Raw genomic sequence first — 17,826 nt, 5'->3', positions numbered from 1 at the left:
TTCACAAGCTTCCCGGGTGATTCCAATTTCTCCACCTTAAGGTGGAGAAGCATTGGACTAGAAGATTTCTAGATTCTTTCAGAAAAAGCACTGAACTAGAGGATTCCTAAATTCTTCTCAGCTGTAAAATTCTGCCACCAGCAGCACTTTTTAGTTTAGCACATGTTTATTGACTTCCCTCTTCTGGGCCAGCTGTGCAGGGTCAAGCACAGACTAGGCTCAAACAAAAAGGCTTGAGTTTGTTTGGTGACCTGGCCATGCTTGCTCCCAGGTGAGGCTCTGGGGAGGCCCCAAAGCAAGGGAGAGTGGGAGACCAATGAAGAAGGTATTGAAAGAAGACGAGAGGGGTTGGCTGTGCCAAATGCTGCCCAGAAAGTGTGACAGAAAAAGGCTGAGAGTGAGAACAAACCACTGGGTTTGACATTAAGGAGGTCACTGCTGGCCCTGATGAGGGTGGCCGGAGAGATAGGTGGAGTAGAGAATGTCAGGCATTAGCACAGCGACTTGGGGGAACAGAAAACTATGGCCACTGAGGAAGTGCGTTGGGTTGGGTGTTTTCAGTGGTTTTTATTAGAATTTCCTCCATTCCTCCTACTAAGTCTTACTGCAGAAGCATTTATAAGAATCCAACTGAGCAGGCACTTAATGGCAGACTCTTGACCCCACCCTTCAGTAAGGGGACCTCACCTTACTGTGGCTTTTGTTTTTTCAGTACAAAAGATTTGTTTCCAGTGGAAACAAACTCATCAAAACATAACCCAGTCCTAGTTATTGCTGAACTGCAAGGGGCTAGGACATCTGTGGGGTCTCAATGGAGAAACAACTGCCCAAACTGAGACCCATGACCCACATGCAGGAGGGAATGGCTGTGATTTCATTTCTTTCTTTGTCTGTCTCCCCCACCTCGTTTTCCTCCATCATCTGCCTCTTCATTTTCTTTTATTTTCTCCTTTCCAGTTCTGTCTGCCTCCATTCTCCTTCCCCTTCCCCCAGTGGACCTAGCTTGGCACATGACGCCTTTACTAATGAGCTCCCATCCCACACACCAGCCCCTGCCCAGCACTCCCTATGCCCACCCACATGTGTCTGTGTGTGTTAACCGCTCAAGTTTAACCGCTCTTAGCTCTCTGAATATTCTGTGCTTCTCATGCCTCTGGGCCCTTGCATGTGCTGTTCTTTCTTTTTTGGCAAATTCTTGCTGATTTGTATTAGAATGTACTCTAAGCTGCTATGACAAAGTGGTCTTCAATACATTGTTTAGATATGAGAGAATTTTATTTCTGTCTCATGCTACAGTTTGGAGTCAAGTGGTTTGGGGATGGTAGGATAGCTCAGTGTGTGTCTTTTATCTCTGGATCCAAGAGGGCTGCTCCAGCACTCACCATCACAACTGCATTCCAGCAGAAGAAGGAGAGCATGATCCAGATGTTGTACACATTACTTTTAATTATATTCTGCTAGCCAGAAGTTTGTCCTATAGCCACCCTTCACTATGAGGAAAGCTAAAAATGCAGTCTTCGATTGGGAGAATGGATACTGAGGGTAATAGAGTCTCTGACATATCATCCTTCCAGCTTCACCCGAACATCTTCTCCTTCAGGAGGCCTGTTCCTCTTGGTTTTGCCCTGCTCATCCTCCTCGCGTGAGACTTGCCATATTGAAGGACTCTCTCTTGTGCGCTCTCTAGTAGGCTGTAAACAAACATGGCCTGTGTGTCATTTAGCCTGGAGCCTCGGAGAGTGTTGGTCCAGGGAAGATGTGGGTGGCATAGAAGAATCCCAAACAGATGCGCGGTTGGCCTTGGGCCTACGGGGCCTTCATGCCGGAGGAGGGTGACAGTGGCATGGCCCTTCACCTCCCTGCCTCCCTGACTGGGAAAGCCCGGGAGTCTACAGCTGACCCCCAGGGCCAGGTGGGAAGAGCCACTGCCTGCTGCCAGGTGAACGCAAAATCCCGAAAAGTGTTACTCAGTTCAAATATTTATTTAGGTTCAAGTGATATAATCCAACTCTTACTGAGTCCAAAGGGCAGCAGGAAGCAGGGCGTGGCTGTTTCCACTCTGTGCTGTGTATGGGTGCGGCTCTCACTTTGCCGCTCTCAGGACCTGTGGCCCCTTCTGTCCCAACAGACAGTGTCTCCCGGGACTCCCCGCTGCTCCTCCTCTCCAAACCCCTGTGCTGCCCACATTCCCACCTCTTCCCCGACCCCTGAGGTTTCACCTCCCTGAGGACAGTTCTTCTCTGACATTCGGGGGTCATCTGCTAGTGACCAGGGGCAGAGAGCCTTAAACCCTACCAGAGTGAAGGGGTGGGGACAGCAGAGGAGACCCACAGAGTAGGTTGGTCTCTGATTAACAGTGTAAACTGTTAATCACTTGCTATTTCTTGAAACTTGTCCTATTGAAAGAGCCATCTGTCACTTCTCCACCCTCCTCCTAGGAGACCATGGGTTTCAGAAATGGATGTATGTGAGAACCATTGCCCTACATCATCGTCCAGCATCAAGAAAGACCCGTGCCCACCTCCCTGATGCAGACTCTGCGTTTCATGTGTTCAGTCCACACACTTGTTTGTGTGCAAAGTCTGTCTCTCCCACTCCTCTAGCTGAAGATGGTAGCTGCGTTTTAGAGATAAGGAGGTACCGTGCAAAAAGGTCCCGACATACACAGGATCATCCTGGTGACACAGCAAGGGAATCAGTTACAGCAGGATCTTCTGCCCCCAGGTATGGGAAGAGTGCACCTGCAGATTTCTAGCAGGGAATGTTTGTTGCTACTCCCAGAATGATTAATCCCTTGGGGTGAATTTGCACACCTGGGTATTCTCACAGCCAGCACCAAATTGAGGGTTTTGTCCCAGTGGAAAAATTGATTGGCTTTCCCAGTTGTACCCTAAGGGGTGATCCTGTTGATGTGATTGTCAGGCCAGGAAAGTGTGTCTTTTTCTTCCTTTCTCTGACGTTCCTCCTCCTGTTCTTGTTGAAAATAAGCTTCTTTCTCATCTGAGATGTCAAGCCCTCAAGGAGGAAAGAGGAAACATAACATACGCCATCAGGCCAAGAGCATTATTATGAATGTTTGGGGCCCCCTCCCCTGCCCCAGATTTCTACATTGATGTCTTGATCCCCAGCATGGGAGTATTAGGGGGTGGGCCCTTGAAGAGGTCAAGATGTTTGGATGAAGTGGTGGGGGTGAAGCCCCTGAGATGGGATTGGTGTCCTTATGAGGGGTGGAGACTCCTGAGCTCTCTCTGCAGGAGGGCCTGTCCCAGATGCTGGATGTGCAGACACCCTGGTCTTGGGCATGCAGCCTCCAGAACTGTAAGAGATAATGTCCTGTGAGTTAGGCCACTTAGACTAAGTCTATTTCTTTTTTTTTCCCAGTATGGAGGATTGAACCCAGGCCCCTTCATGCCAAGCTACATCTCCAGCCATTTTTTATTTTTTTACTTGGAGACAAGGTGTTGCTAAGTCACTAAATTGCCCAAACTGGTGGTCCTACCTTAGCTTCCCAGAGGGCTGGGATTATAGACAAGTGCCACCATGCCCTACTAGCCTGGCCCCATCCTCTTTATAGCAGCCCAGGCAAAAACATTCATGCTATATGCAACCTCTGGAAGTTGAAAACACTTTTCAAGTCAGCTTGGGGCCACCGAAAGTGTGGGAATTGCTTAACAAACCCTATAAACTTCAGCCAGAGACTTGGCTAGAACTAGATCATCTGCAGAGGCCTAACAAATAGCCTTTATCCCTTGGGAATGAGATGTGAGCCCCACAGAGAGCTGAACTGGTCCATTGTGATGTCCTGTGGCTTAACTGAAATTCTTCTGTTGCCTTCAGAAAGGTCTAACAGGGAAGAGTCTTCATTTCCAATAGAATGCTCAACACTCCTAGGTGTGCCAGGCACTGTGTTAGGTGCTTGGGATGTGAATATGAATAAGGCCTATTTCCTGCTTTCAATAAATAGTTGGAGCTGCACATAGCTAATTGTGTAATACCATATGAACTCTGTGCTTCGGGCATGATTGAGTAGAAATATGCTTGACATGACAGGGTGCCCATGTAGAAAAAGAATACCCTGAGGTCTCTCTGGAGGGGATGCACAGTTTTGAGTAGCAGAGCCATGGGGCCACTTTTGTGTTTGAGGCTGTTCTGGTAGTTGTGCTTAGTGCACTTTCAGCAAGGAGGGACTGGAGGCCGACAGAAAGGCCCTGGAATCTTGGGGAGTGGGGGACATAAAGAAAGAGAGAATTGGCAGTTTTCCAAATTGGAATTGCTTTGCCAATCGTGTGAATACAGGAAGTAAGGAGGAGATTTAAAGATTGCTGTGGTTCTAGTCCAGTATACTAGAAAATGGTGGCACTGTTAACTGAGACAAAACATGGGATAGGGAACCAGTTAGGGATTAGGTGAGAAGGGACAAGGTAATCACAGGTTATGATGCTGACCCTCCACTTCCTGCTGGGAATTAAACCCAGTGTCTTTTGCCTGCTGGGATCACAGGGAATAGCAGAAGAAACCTGTGGAGAGACTGGTAGACTACAGGACTCAGGATCCATAGCATTTAGAGATCCATAAGTATTCATACACTCTATGAAATATGTAAATGTTTATGTGTTCAGTTAAAAATGATGCTCTATACTGAAGGAAAGGCATTGTCTTTTCTCCTAGTTGGAATCTTCTGTACTTTTGGTCATCTTTGGGGCAGTATTTCTAAGAATTTAGTTAAGATTCAGGAAATTGAATTTACTCATAGGAAATCAGATCACCACCTGTGACTAGGAGAGAGGACCTTTTGAAGTCTCACGGTGCCCCAGATCACGCAACCAACCACTGCAGGTGGAACTGAAAGGCAAAAGATTTAAATGATCTGAAGAAAACCAGAGTATTTATGGGTGGAATTGAACAATGGTGGTCAGTGTCTATACAACAGAGAGGCAGTCTATTTGGCTAGACTGTGCCAGGGTCTTTAAAACCATAACACAGTCACCCCTCAGTATCCATGGGGAATTGGTTCCAGGTTGATACCCCTTTGTGGATATCAAAGTCCTCAGGTGTTCAAGTCTCTTATGCAAAATGCTGTAGTATTGGCATATAACTATGCGTATAGTTACTTTAAATCATCTCTAGATGAATTATAATACCTAATACGATGAAAATCCTATGTAAATAATCATTATTAATAGCAGTATTTATAGGATAATGACATTAAGAAGGTCTGTACCTGTTCAGCGCAGTTACAATTTTTCCCAAATATTTTTGATGTGCAGTTGATCAAATCCATGGATGTGCAATCCATGGGTAGGGAAGGCCAGCAGGATTTATTTTAAAGAGGGAAGAATCCAGTTAGGAATTGCTGCTTGATTTTTGAACACTTCAATTCTTTCCTCTCTTGAATACCTTCTAAAACTCTAAGCAAGTTGAATGGATACAGAAGCAAATGTTTCTAGGAATAGTCTGGCACACTGCTGCACAAAGCATGGTCCCTGAGCCAGCAGCATTAGCATTGCCTGGAATATTGTTAGAAATGCAGAATCTAGAGAATCTGCATTTTAATAGGAGCTTAATTGATTCATACACACTTTAAAGTTGATAAATATTGATCTAGCCTAGTGGTACTCAAAACTTGTTGTACATTGGATTCGTTTAAGTAACTTTAAAAATAATATAGCTTGCCAAGCATCAACCCAGGTGTTCTGATACAGTCAGGCAATTCTCTTGGGTAGCTGGGTTTGGATACCACTGGCTTCTGTAGATTCAAAAATGTTCCTTGGTGATGGGCAAATGGCAAGAATTTTAGCAAATGGAAATTTAATTGGAGCTCCATATCTGTTTGTTTTATAATCACAATCAATGGCCCAAGCCTAATGATCTTTTTAAAATGTCTAGATTGCCAATCAGCAGGCTTGTGCCCTTACTATCAGGACGTCTCGATGCATGAGGCTTAAGATGAAAAGACATGTGCTCCCCTACCATGGCGGTGCAGAGGCTATTCAGATATTGGCAATTGTTGAGTAGCCGTGGCCAATTCACTGCCCTTGAAAGCAACTAGTGTCAGTTGATGTTTACCAAGTTCATACTCTGTGGATGAAAATAATTACTCAAGAAGCAAACAGTGTGATCCTCCTTACTTGCATAGTTTGCCTCTGTAGAAGACAACAGCTAGAAAGGGCCTTTTAGGACTCTCCTTCAAGCTCTCACTTTATGGATAGAAAAATAGAATCCACAGAGAGGTTAGGTCTTGAATTCCAGCTGGTTCCATCCAAGAAGGAAAGATGTTGTTGTTGTTGTTGTTGTTGTTGTTGTTGTTGTTGTTGTTGTTGTTTGGAAAATGGACCACATATTTGTTGCCTAATTAGATGTGCAAAATGAGCAAGCTTTGGTATTCCATGCTTGATATCAAGCAATGGGAAAAGTGCCGTAAACATTGAAAAGATCTGATTCCTAATGATCACCCAAGACTGTAAGACACATGGAGTGCAGATGTCCTAGGAATTCAACAATTGAGTTCTCAAACGCTGAGATCTTTAATTAAGCAGGTGTTTGGGAAGTAGATTCTGTGTAGCTTCCAGCCTTGGCTGGGCTTGCCTGGCTGAAAAATGGCACTGACCCAGCCCAGCAGCAGAGCTGAAACCGGCTTCACTTGAAAGTGTAGGAATGTGCCATTGTTGTTTTCTTCTTTCTTATCAGACCCCATTAGCTTGAGTAAGAAAGGAACAAAAATGGACTGGGAAAACATGTTGTTTCACTGGGTAAAAATTTAGTATGATTTTTACTGTGTCTGAAAAAGGAAGAATGGCGATCTTGGAAAGGTACAGTTCTTCCATGTACTTTTGGACAGCTTCTCCCAGTGTCACCCAGTGAGAATATCTCCCTTTGGCTGACTGCCATTCTCACACAAGAACAGCGACATTCAGCTGAGGTTACAGACCCAAGCTCCCAAGTTGGCCCTTGCTTATTCACAATATTGAAGCACAGAGGTGTAAGAAAGCAAAGAATCAGAGCTTGTGTAAATGTTGAACACATATGGCTGTGGAATTTGCTAAGACATGCATACCTCTTTTGCTTTCAGATGCCTACAATTCTAAAATTATCGGTGGACCGATAGATGCCAAAGAGCAGAGGTAGAAAGTGAGACCCCACAAAGGAATGTACCCACCTTTTTTTTCATTTCTTGTCCCACCCTCCCACCACGTAGCCAGGGCTTGAGGGAGGGAAGTCTCTGGTTTGGGCTGTTCTGTGACCACAAAACTAACCATGCCTTACAGCCCACTGAGCCTCCACGCTGAACTTGGCATCCTAGGTGAATTCCAGAACAGGCCTGCAGGAGGCAGAAGCCAAATTTCCTCCATTTTCCACAGCTGTTAGGAACAGCACACCACTGGGGAAAGAACTAAAATTTCCTACGTGCCAGGCATTGGTGATGGGATTTGTGCACACAAACTCATGGGGCGACCCATGAGCCAGGCTGCATTAGCCCTATTTAGGTCTAAGAGATTAGGGAATTTGCTCCAAGCTACCCAGTAATCAGTGCAGGAATCTAGATTCACACACAGCTGTCTTCTCCCAAAGTTCTTAGTCTTATCTACTTCCCGTTTTCTAGGGAGGTCTCAGCCCTTTGGGTTTTTTTCTTTTAAACTTTGATGCTGAGAGAATGCCATAGAAAAATTCTTCCTAAGGGTATGGGCCAGCCATTGGTGTTTTGTTTTGTACCGTTTAAAAAGAACATTTTATTTCAGTTAGAATTTGTGTTATAAAAATAGTCTAAACATTTTCCCTTTGAAGTTCAGGAATAAAGGCTGAAATGTAAATGCATGTATGTATGTAATACACATATTAAATATGCAGTGTGGAGCCAGGGATTTAGCTCAGTGGTGCCACTACCTGCCTCACAAGCGCAAGGTCCCAAATTCGATCCTTAGTACCCCCACCCCCACAAAATGCAATGTGATCATAAACACATGTTGCTATTATTCCCCCTCAAAATACTTTCTCTTGCTTATTCATAGTATTGAAGCACAGAGGTATAAGAAGAAGAAAGAATCAGAGCTTGTGTAAAGGTTGAACACATATGGCTGTGGAACTTGCTAAGACATGCATACCTTTTGCTTTGAACACATTTATTCCATCTTCCTTGCCACTCGCTGAAGCACTTCTAGAAGTCCTCTTTCATGAATGTCTGTGATTGTGCTATTGTAGCTGCATCAATTTCCTGGATCAATTCAAAACATTTACCTTTCATGGTCATTTAGACTTTGGGGAAGAGCCAGAAGTGGCATAGTGCTAAATCTGATAAATAAGGTAGATGAGAACACACTGTAAGATTTCTTTTTATGAGCCTGCTTTTCAGTTGGATGGCACTCAGCAGCAGAATTCGCTATATTTTTTATCACACTTCATCAAGATACTCATAAAGGAAGACTTCCAGAACTGCTTCAGAAGTGGCAAGAATGATGGGATAAGTGTATTGGAAGCAATGGTGAGTAAGATTTTGAGGGAGATTAATGACGTCTTTTACTGTAATAAAATTTTAATATTTTAAACATTCATTGTGTATTTTGATCACACCTCATTTAACTAACTGGCATATATATTCATGTTTTTATATTAAAGCATATCTATGCCTATTTATGGCAGTACATTCAGTCTGTTATGCCTATCTATGGGAATTTTTATGTAATAACCCGAGTCATAACACTAAGATCATTATTTTATTACAAAACTGTTTTGTATGAGACAGAAAAACAGATTGTATGTGTTTTGAGAAGCAGCCCTCTCCCAAGAGGAGGACAGAAAATGGGCCTAAAATGACAGCACCATACTAACAAAATCCTTTGCAAACTCCCAGTGAAAGAGAGGAGTACCAGTCACCCACTGCAGACTTGCCCTGGGGTGCCACCTTATAGGAGCTTGGGGTGGTGGCCCCTTCTTGTGCTGTCATTTGAGTCAGACTGGAAGATGCTGTTCATGTTTCTGTCCCCAGAATTGTTGGACAGTGCTATTGTGATGTCTTGAGGTCAGTTTCTCCACGCAGTGCCTCTGAGGCCTTGAGGAGACTTGAAGGGTAGTCTTTTATTTGTACCACCTTAGCTACACCTGCCCATGTGAACTTCATGTGTTAGCCACTGCCCAGAGACCCGAAAGCCACATCTGCTTGTGGCCTCCTTGGAATGCATCACATTTATGATGTTGAGCGGTTTTGATGATTTTCCTGAGTGAACAGTTGTTTGAGATTGAGAAGAGCACTCTGGGGACATCAGAAGGAAGGCAGGACAGCACGGATAGCTTCATGGGTCATGGGTCAGCAGCACTGTGTTGCTTGATACAGATGATGACTTCCTCCTGGGCACGAGCTATGCTGGGCTTTTCCAGGTTTTGGACAATTCAGTGAGTATTCTCCTCCAGGTACTAAGGTCTCCTGGACAGTGGATAGACATTGCCCAACTGGGAAGGAACAAGCCATGCTTGCTGTGATAAAATCCTCCAAGTGCTGAAGAAGCTGGCCAGGGCTCAGAAGGACACTCAGCAAGGTTGTAGCAGGAGGGAATGTGCTTGATGCCAGCTGTCTTAAGGCCTTGAGGACTTGGAAGTTTGGAAGGACACACACACACACACAGCCACTGGAGAGCATGAAAAATGAATGAGTAAATGAACGGATAAGTGATTGAATGCACCCAGTATTCTTTTCTCTTAGGAGAGAGACTCTTCCTAATAAATTCATAGGAAAGGGCATCCCCAACGCAATTTGCCCATGAGGATAATGACAGTTGCTTCGGGTGCCATAACTTGTTCTCTTCCACTGATATAGAAAAGGAGCCCCTGCCGAAAAATGTCCTTGGAGTGGCTCAATGTTGTTTTCCTTTTGCTGTTTAAGTCAGATGTATTTAATATAAGGGATTTAGCTGTGAGCTGGAATGTGTGGTGAGCCCTTCGCCCAGGGTGCAAACTTTCCCATTCTGAGCTCCACAAGCTGACAATGGCTTGGGTGGTGGTTGCTTTTAAGTGCACATGGCCACATGAAATTGAGCATAAAATCCCCAGACTATCTGGCTGGGGAAAGCTGATATGGAGACTTAAAGGGGCTAATGTTTGTTATCCACATGCCCATTTAATGGATACTGAACTTGAACATGGACACAGCCTTCTCCCAGATGTGTTTAGAAGGTATTAAGATGAGAGACTCCCTTCAAAGAACTCCAGGAACTTACTGAGTTCTCAAGATATGCTTTATATTGACAATCCAGCAAATAAATTTTAATTTTTTTACATGTACGCCAACACGGTAAGTAAGGTAGAATGGAGTTAATCTTTTAGTTTGATAAAATGGTAGATGTTTTTAGAAAGTGAACTTCAAAAATTTTGTTTCTAGGCCCCACTGCTTTGCACACATGCATGTGTGAACACTGAAATGGGCCCACGTTTCAGGCCTATATGTCCACCTGAAACCAGTCTGGGCCACTTGTGGGGTCTTGGTTTTCCTGTGTAGGATTCTGTGGGATGCTGTATCTACTGTAAGTTACACAAACACAGAGATTTGAACCCTGCTGCCACCTTGGCTTGCCAACAGTTCTTTGTCCCCTTTGGGCTCTTTCATCCTTCATTCCCCTCAAGGCAGGAAAAAGAGCATGAATTTCTAAGGCAGTGTTGTTCCCAGGGTACAGTTGTCATCCATCACTCCCTGCTGGGAAAATGTAAACATGGACTGGCCAGTCGTGGCATTATTTATTGTCACAGGCTTCGATATGGATTGGGGCAGAAGGGGCTGCTGGCCAAGCATTCTTCCCTGGCTCCCCAGGAGGCTTGGCTCTTTGGGCAGAACTGGGGCGGAAAGGGGTGAAGGGCAGGGCTGGAGTTCTTGCAGCTGAGAACTAGACCGGTGCATTGTGTCAAAGTTGCACATAGTTGGTCAGGGGCCGTAGCTCAGTGGCGCCATGCCAGCCTGGTAAGTGCAAGGTCCTGAGTTCAATTGCCGGTACCAAAACAAAACAAAACAAAAAAACCCCAAAGTTTCACATAGTCGACACACTGGGGAGGAATGAAGATGGTGTTACCATGGAGCCAGGTTCGTGGAGCCTGTCCATGCTTAGAAGAGGGAAGCTGGCCTCATGTTAGCCCTAGACACATGTCCATTTTGAGGTGGCTGTGAGCATAAATGTGGTAACAAAAGGGGTATCAGAAACATTACATGATGAATCGCAGCTTTTACTGTTATTTCTAACTGTGGTGATCCGTTTGATGTAGGTAGGAGAAGGTACAGAAGAGCACACCCTCCTGAAGTCATGAAGTGGAGGACGGGAGGATGATGCCTGCAGGCGAGGGCAGGATCATTGAGAAGGAAGGGCACTGGAGCCAGGCCTAGCAGATACGGGCACTCAGTGGCCCTATGTGGAGTGAATTGATACATAATTAGCAACAAGTCCCCTCTTTAGGTTGAAGTAACCATGTAGCATCAGGAGTTCCCTCATGGAGAAAAAAAGGAAAGATGTTTCAGTTCAAAGAGTTTTGAGCACAAACTGTATACAGTGCCTGCACTGAACACCTTGGGAAATTCACCTTGATATGTGGGCCCTGAAGCTCTCAGTTCAGGAGCAGGGACTGCCTTGGACACGAGAACCTTCACTCTGGGTTGTGCAGGGGCTTCTGGGGGTGCAGGGAAGACCTCAGGACTCTGGGACACTTCAGGAAGGCACAGAAGCCCTCAGTCAAAAGGTTTTCCTGGACAAATATAATGAAGCCCCTGGACTAGCAGCTTCTGTTGGCAGAAAACATTTCCTTTACTTCTCTTATGTTCTCAGTGGTGATCAGCACACCGTATGTATGTAGCACACACCTGCTTCACATCTAAGTGAATAAACCTATCCAAAATGCCTTTCTAAATCAAGCAATAGCTATTGTCAAGGCAACAAAATTTCAATGAGCTATGGCATAGAGTGGCAGAAAAGTGCCCAAGGTGATGAGTTCCCTTCTTGGCCATTTCCTTTGTGGATTTCCAGTGAGAAGACTATCTCTGCCCTCCTCCTGTTAGAGACCAGTGTGTCCTGTAGGTGCCCATCAGGGAGACACCTCCATCTCCTTGGTGTAATCCAACAACATTATCAACTGCTTCCCAGCCGTAAGAAACATGCAGTTGGCAGCTCTGGGGGCTCCAGGCCACTTGGAAAGGTAAAGGTGACATTCTTTGGAATCTTTCTTACAGATGTGGATGAGTGTGCAACGGATTCCCACCAGTGCAACCCCACCCAGATCTGCATCAACACTGAAGGAGGGTATACCTGCTCCTGCACTGATGGGTACTGGCTTCTGGAAGGCCAGTGCTTAGGTAACAGCTCCCTGGGGTGCACAGGGACTCTTGGAAGTGAATGGTTGGCAGATATATTGTGATATGGGCTTATTGGGTGGCCTTAGTGCAGTAAGCTTTTCTTTGGAAGAGAAGCAAAAGGTCAGTTACACTTATCATCACCCTTTGCTCCTTTTTGTTTCATTTTATGGTGCGAGACCAAACCCGAAGTCTTCTGTATGCCAGACAAGTCCTTGGCCACTGAGCTATATCCCCCGTCCACATGAGTCTTTAAATCAGTTGTCAAATCACCATCATGTCATCATTATAGTTTTTTGTTCGTTTTTTGAGAACAGGGTCTTGCTCTGCTGCCCAGGATGATCTCAAACTCTTGAGTTCAAACAATCCTCCTGTCTCAGCTTCCCCAGTAGCTGGCACTACCGGTGCATGCCACTGTGCCCAGCTTCTTATAATTTTTGAATGTACTATTGAAGGGTTCAAATCTGGTTTTATCTAGACCTTCTACCTGTCTTTAGAAAGTTTATATCTAAGCCAGCAAATGACAGAAGTGAGTTATTCTGCCTTAATCCGAAATAATATTGAGCCAAGGGAATCCTTTTGCTTAGTTATGGAGATGTTCCAAGTCTCAAATGTAGATCAGTAGATTCTGATCAGACATCATCTCCTCCCAACACCTCATCATAGTTGCCCCATGCCACGCTCACCCCACTAGCTGTGGTAGTTCTTTTTACTCCACAAGAATTAATCATAACCAATTGAGAATTTTGTCCCCTGGAGTTGACATCTGCTGTATCATCTTTCATTTATTTTTACCAGAGGGCTAGCTTTCCTTTCTTCCCCTCTACATTTGCATTTAACCAAGTGAATGGATTCGCAGCAGTCTCTAGCTGTCACTTCAATTTCTACATCTAGGGTATGATTCCTATGTTGTGAGTTTTGGGGAAAGTTCTGCCAGTTTAAATTCTCTAAGACATTATTCTGTTGCCTGAAAGTCAGTACTGGAGGGGCAGAGAAACAGATCCAAAGGACATCATGAAAACAGAAAAAGAAAAAGAAAGTGCTTCTTTCCAAGTCTTTCTTGATTGAGGCTGTGTTTGGGTCTGCTGTCACACCTGTCCGAAGGGTCCTCGAGGCCTAATAAGCCAGCCTAGACTTGGCATAGTTCTCCTTCCCAGGCATGCACAGAAGTATAGGTGTACATGGGCATTTGTGAATATGACAAACCCCATGCATGTAAACCAACCTCTACTCTAATGGAAAATTTTATGCTACTGATTTGAACAAAAGCAGATCGGTGAGAGGGAGTCATTTGTACAGGAACTAAATATGTAAAATTTCAGAGCTATTATGTCATCCAACTTTTATAGAGTTGGAGACAGACTCAAAAAGAAGGAACATTTCAGGCAAAGTTAAAGTATATTGGATTAATAGCCAAATCTCTTGTTTCTCAGGCTAGATTTTTTCCACCACAGAGGGTGCTAGAAAGCTGAAGGAGACCTGAGTACACAGGCTCCCATTACGGAAAACCTAGGGCCAGTCAGGAAACTCCTTCTGTATCTGAGAGATGCCAGCAATGGAGATATCCCTCTTCCACAGAGTGGGTTGTCCTCCTCCACAGAGTGGGATGCTTGGCAGGTATGTTCACAGAGGCCTAACATGGTGCCATTCCTAATTGTGGCTGAATTCATGCCTTCCCTTGGCCAAACTCTTCTTTCTTAATCAAAATGAAACTGCCACAGCTGCCTGCCACCTTCCACTCCTTCTGTGTACCTTTGGAGGCATTGCTTTTGCAGGGGGCTACCTTTCATCCTAGGTAACCCTAGGGGAAGGGTGTGCTGGCTGGCCCCTGCTGCCTTCTTGGGCCTTGGTTTTCTGCACAATTGCACCCTCAGAAGGGGTCAGAACAATGTATGAGACAGTGGGCTTTCCAGACAGAACTGCCCAGCCCTCAGGGGAGTGGGGTGGGCCAGGACAGAAGTTGCTGGGACTTAGAGGTGAAACAGAATCATGTGGGCAGGGCCCACATTCTGAGGAGCCCTGAACAGCAGGAAGGGACTGAGATGGACTGAGGAGGTGGAGCTAGTAGAAACCAGCCATAGGTACTGAACTGGCCTTCAGAGCCTTGGCTGGATTATGGTACCAATGAACAGATGCAGGAAAAGGTTAGTTTCAGGGGAGGGGGGGATGAGATAAGGGCCAGTAACAGGTACTGTTAGATCAGCTGGTCCCTGTACAGGTGAGAATGCTGTCTCCTTCACAAGGCTGGTGATTTCATGCAAAGCACCCTGCCCTACAGGAGAGAATTGTCCAGCCCAGATCTCATCAACCTGGGATGCTAACAAGTGCTTTCCCAATGACATCAGGCTCCCTGTGGGTTGATGAGTGTCACAAGGAGGTCCTATTGCCCAGCCTTGCTGAACATACCCATTTACCACAGTGCTGGTGCTTTCTCTAGAAAGACCAGCCACTGCTTAGAAGATATGTGTTTATCCAGAATTTTATGTCTTCTCTGGTACAAGGAAGAGAGCCAAAGTGAACCTCATATCCTTGTGCTCATTGTAGCGCTATCCAGCTTGTCCTGGCCTGCGCCTGGCTCCTGTTCCCAATAGCTGGACACAGTCATTGTTCTTTTTATTGAATTTTTAAAAATTTTTATTAGTATATCTTTGCAGTAAACAGTGATTACATTCATCATGGGGAGTTGGTACATATACACAACACATCTTAATTCTTTTTAATCCCCTTCCCCTTCTCCCTCTTCCCCCTCCAACATCTCTTGGCCCCCTCCCCATTTGCAAAAGATCTATCTCCCTGTTTGCTATTATCTGTCTTTTAATTTGCTCTTTCATTTATTTATACTTCAGATTTCTCATATAAGAGAAACCATGTGATAGTTAAGCTTGTGAGGCCAGTCATTGTTAATGGAACTGCCAAGGAGCCTATTGGAGCAACACTAGAGATTCTCTTTATGCATGACACTAACTCGTCTCTCTTCAAGAGAGTTAAGAGTTCGTATGGAACTGTAGAGTTGAATCTTTGTGGGGGGGGTACTGGGTATTGAACTTGGGACCTTGCACTTGCAAGGCAGGAGGTGGAACCACTCAGCTAAATCCCCAGCCCAAGTTGAATCTTAATGTTGCATACATCTTTATCAAATTTTCAAGTTGGATGAAACCTGAGAAGCTGTCTTGCCCAATGTCCCACACAATGCAGAAATTTCTTCCACAGCTTTCAGGATAGGTTCAGGTGTTCTTGGGACTTGGAGGGACCAGGGAAGTAGAAGACTAGAGGGAGAAGGAGCATCACTATCCTTGACTTTTAACTGTCTTAGCACTAGTTCCCCTTAGCTTCCCTTCTTCGTTCCTCTCCAGAAAGGGTGGCAGTGACACCAGAGTGAGGGCAGCGTCAGTGAGAGATACCTTCCTTACCTTGCTTGTGTTTCTGTTTCCAGACATTGATGAATGTCGCTATGGTTACTGCCAGCAGCTCTGTGCAAATGTTCCTGGATCCTATTCTTGTACATGCAACCCTGGTTTTACCCTCAATGAGGATGGAAGGTCTTGCCAAGGTATGTGGCGTGTGTGACAACTTGGACACCACAGGAAACACTAGATGCAGTCATCTTCAGAGCCTGACAGTTTCTGTCTGCAAAATACTGTCATTAAAGTGTGTTCCCATTTCTTGTCACTACCCATATACACCCAGTGCTTACAGAAACTTGATACCTCAACTGAGGTTATGGGAAATAGCTCAAAAAGTGCTCTAAGTATAGCGGAGGAAAGAACCACAATCATTCATTAGCTGGGCTCTTACGGATTCACGGATTTGCTTCTCTTTCTGTGGCTGCTGGCCAGAAGTAGGCTTCCTGGCCTTCTCACCTAATCTGGAATTTTCTTGCATGTCCTATAGCCTAAGTTTGATTTCTGAGACCCAGAGAGGGGTACTCATGGCTCCAATTCCTGGTGAATCACAAAATAAATCATGCATTGATTTTGTGGGCAATTTCAAGGTCTCTCACTACAGTTTTTCCTTTCAACCTGTACTGGGAGGGCCCTCTACTTAGTGGAGTCTAGGAGTGGTAACACTTTCCCCTGCTCCTCAGCATGCCCCACTAAATCAGAATGAAACAGAAGCACTTTCTGATTTCCCCACAATCATTTCAAGTACTAATAAGTAAGAAGAGCAAGCTGCGTGTCTCTTGAGGTTTCCAACAGAAGGGTTCTTCTGCTCAGGAAGTGAACAGGAGAATTAAAACCCAAGGAATTACCACAAGTCCTGCTCTGGCCCTGGGCTCCCTGCCCCAGCCCCCAGCTGGGCCTCCTGTCCCTGGAAGCAGCTTGGTCAGGGTGGAGGCAGCACCAGAGATGCAGAATGAGTCTTTGTCTGGAGCCTGTCACCACGCTCCGTAGGGTCCATTTCCTTGTCACACCACTTGAGCAAGTTCTGGCTGGCAGGCTCCTGGCCAGCTAGTCAGAGGATATTATGTCTCCATTAGTTTAATCGTATCTAAATCACTGGGTAAACAGGAAGGCATAAGCATTCAGGGATTTGATCCTGTATCCTTTGTAAGGCTTTCCTCCAAAGCTGGTTCTGCTGATTGTTCCAAGAAGTCTCTGCCGTGTTCCTCTAGCAGGAAGAGGCCACTTTCTTTAGAGAGCAGAGGGTGGGCCAGGAGGTTGAGGAATCTGATAGAGTAGGGGCCCTTCCTTCCCACAAGAGCAGGGAGCGGGTGCCTGGCTCCTTCGCTGTGGTGATAAGCGGCTTAGGGCAGATGTTGACTTCTCAGTGCCAAGGCCAGGGTTTGGAGGTGCCAGCTTGAGTGGTTTTCCCCTCAGAGGCTGGCACTGTGCACCAGTCAGTACCTCCTGAGAAGCACCATGCATAGCAGATCCAAAAGCCACATGTGTCCCTCTGGCCTCTCAGGGACAAGTCTGTGACAAAGAACAGATAATATACTTGGTGGAGCGAAGTCCAGCAGTGTGATAAAGCAGCGGGCACAGCCCTCGGGCTGAAGGCCAACACTCAGCCACCAGTATATTGCATCAGCAAAGCCCTCAGGCAGCACATGGAGTTTTTGCAATCCCAACACTCTTTGAGTGGAAGAGTGCTTTGTTCCCCAGACCACTACCATGTCTGTTCATCACCCTGATCCCAGATACCATAATGAGGTAGGCAGGCAGGTGCTTGTGGCTTTGCTTCATAGATGAGGAAATCAAGGCTCAGAAAGGTTAAGCCACTTAGCCAAAGTCAAGCAGCTCAGTGGTAGCAGAGTTGGGAGGAAAACCAAGGGCCCAGCCCTCTTGTCCAGCAAGCTGGAGCGGATCTAGAGGGACACTTGGATCTAGAGGGACACTTGAGTAGGCAGTAGGGCCCCGGGGGTTGGAACTCTATTGGTCCTGTTCTCAGCTTCAGGCTGAGGGAGGCAGGCTTGAGCTCGTTCATCTCCAAGTAGCCAGTGTCTCCCAGAAGCTTGGGATTCCAGCCCTAATATGTACCAGCACTGACAGTCTGCACTTGCACTCAGTGGCTTG

At 45.6% G+C, this 17,826-nt stretch overlaps 1 protein-coding gene across 3 annotated transcripts in view; it reads left to right on the top strand.

The window, feature by feature from the left end:
• The window catches only part of Fbln5 (fibulin 5), a 71,802-nt gene that overhangs the window by 34,370 nt on the left and 19,606 nt on the right, over positions 1 to 17,826 (top strand). For all 3 annotated transcript variants that reach the window (XM_004837059.4, XM_004837058.4, XM_087195490.1), the window contains exons 5-6: positions 12,194 to 12,316; positions 15,747 to 15,863. In XM_004837059.4, the coding sequence (XP_004837116.1) occupies positions 12,194 to 12,316; positions 15,747 to 15,863 (240 nt within the window). The remainder of the gene's footprint in view (positions 1 to 12,193; positions 12,317 to 15,746; positions 15,864 to 17,826) is intronic.

The sequence above is a fragment of the Heterocephalus glaber genome, unplaced genomic scaffold (assembly GCF_053883595.1).
Source record: "Heterocephalus glaber isolate CG9 unplaced genomic scaffold, H.glaber_assembly_v1.0 deba00001608, whole genome shotgun sequence".
Taxonomy (NCBI): domain Eukaryota; kingdom Metazoa; phylum Chordata; class Mammalia; order Rodentia; family Bathyergidae; genus Heterocephalus; species Heterocephalus glaber.
Note: the sequence above shows the minus strand (reverse complement) of the source record. Positions and strands in the feature narration are given on the sequence as shown.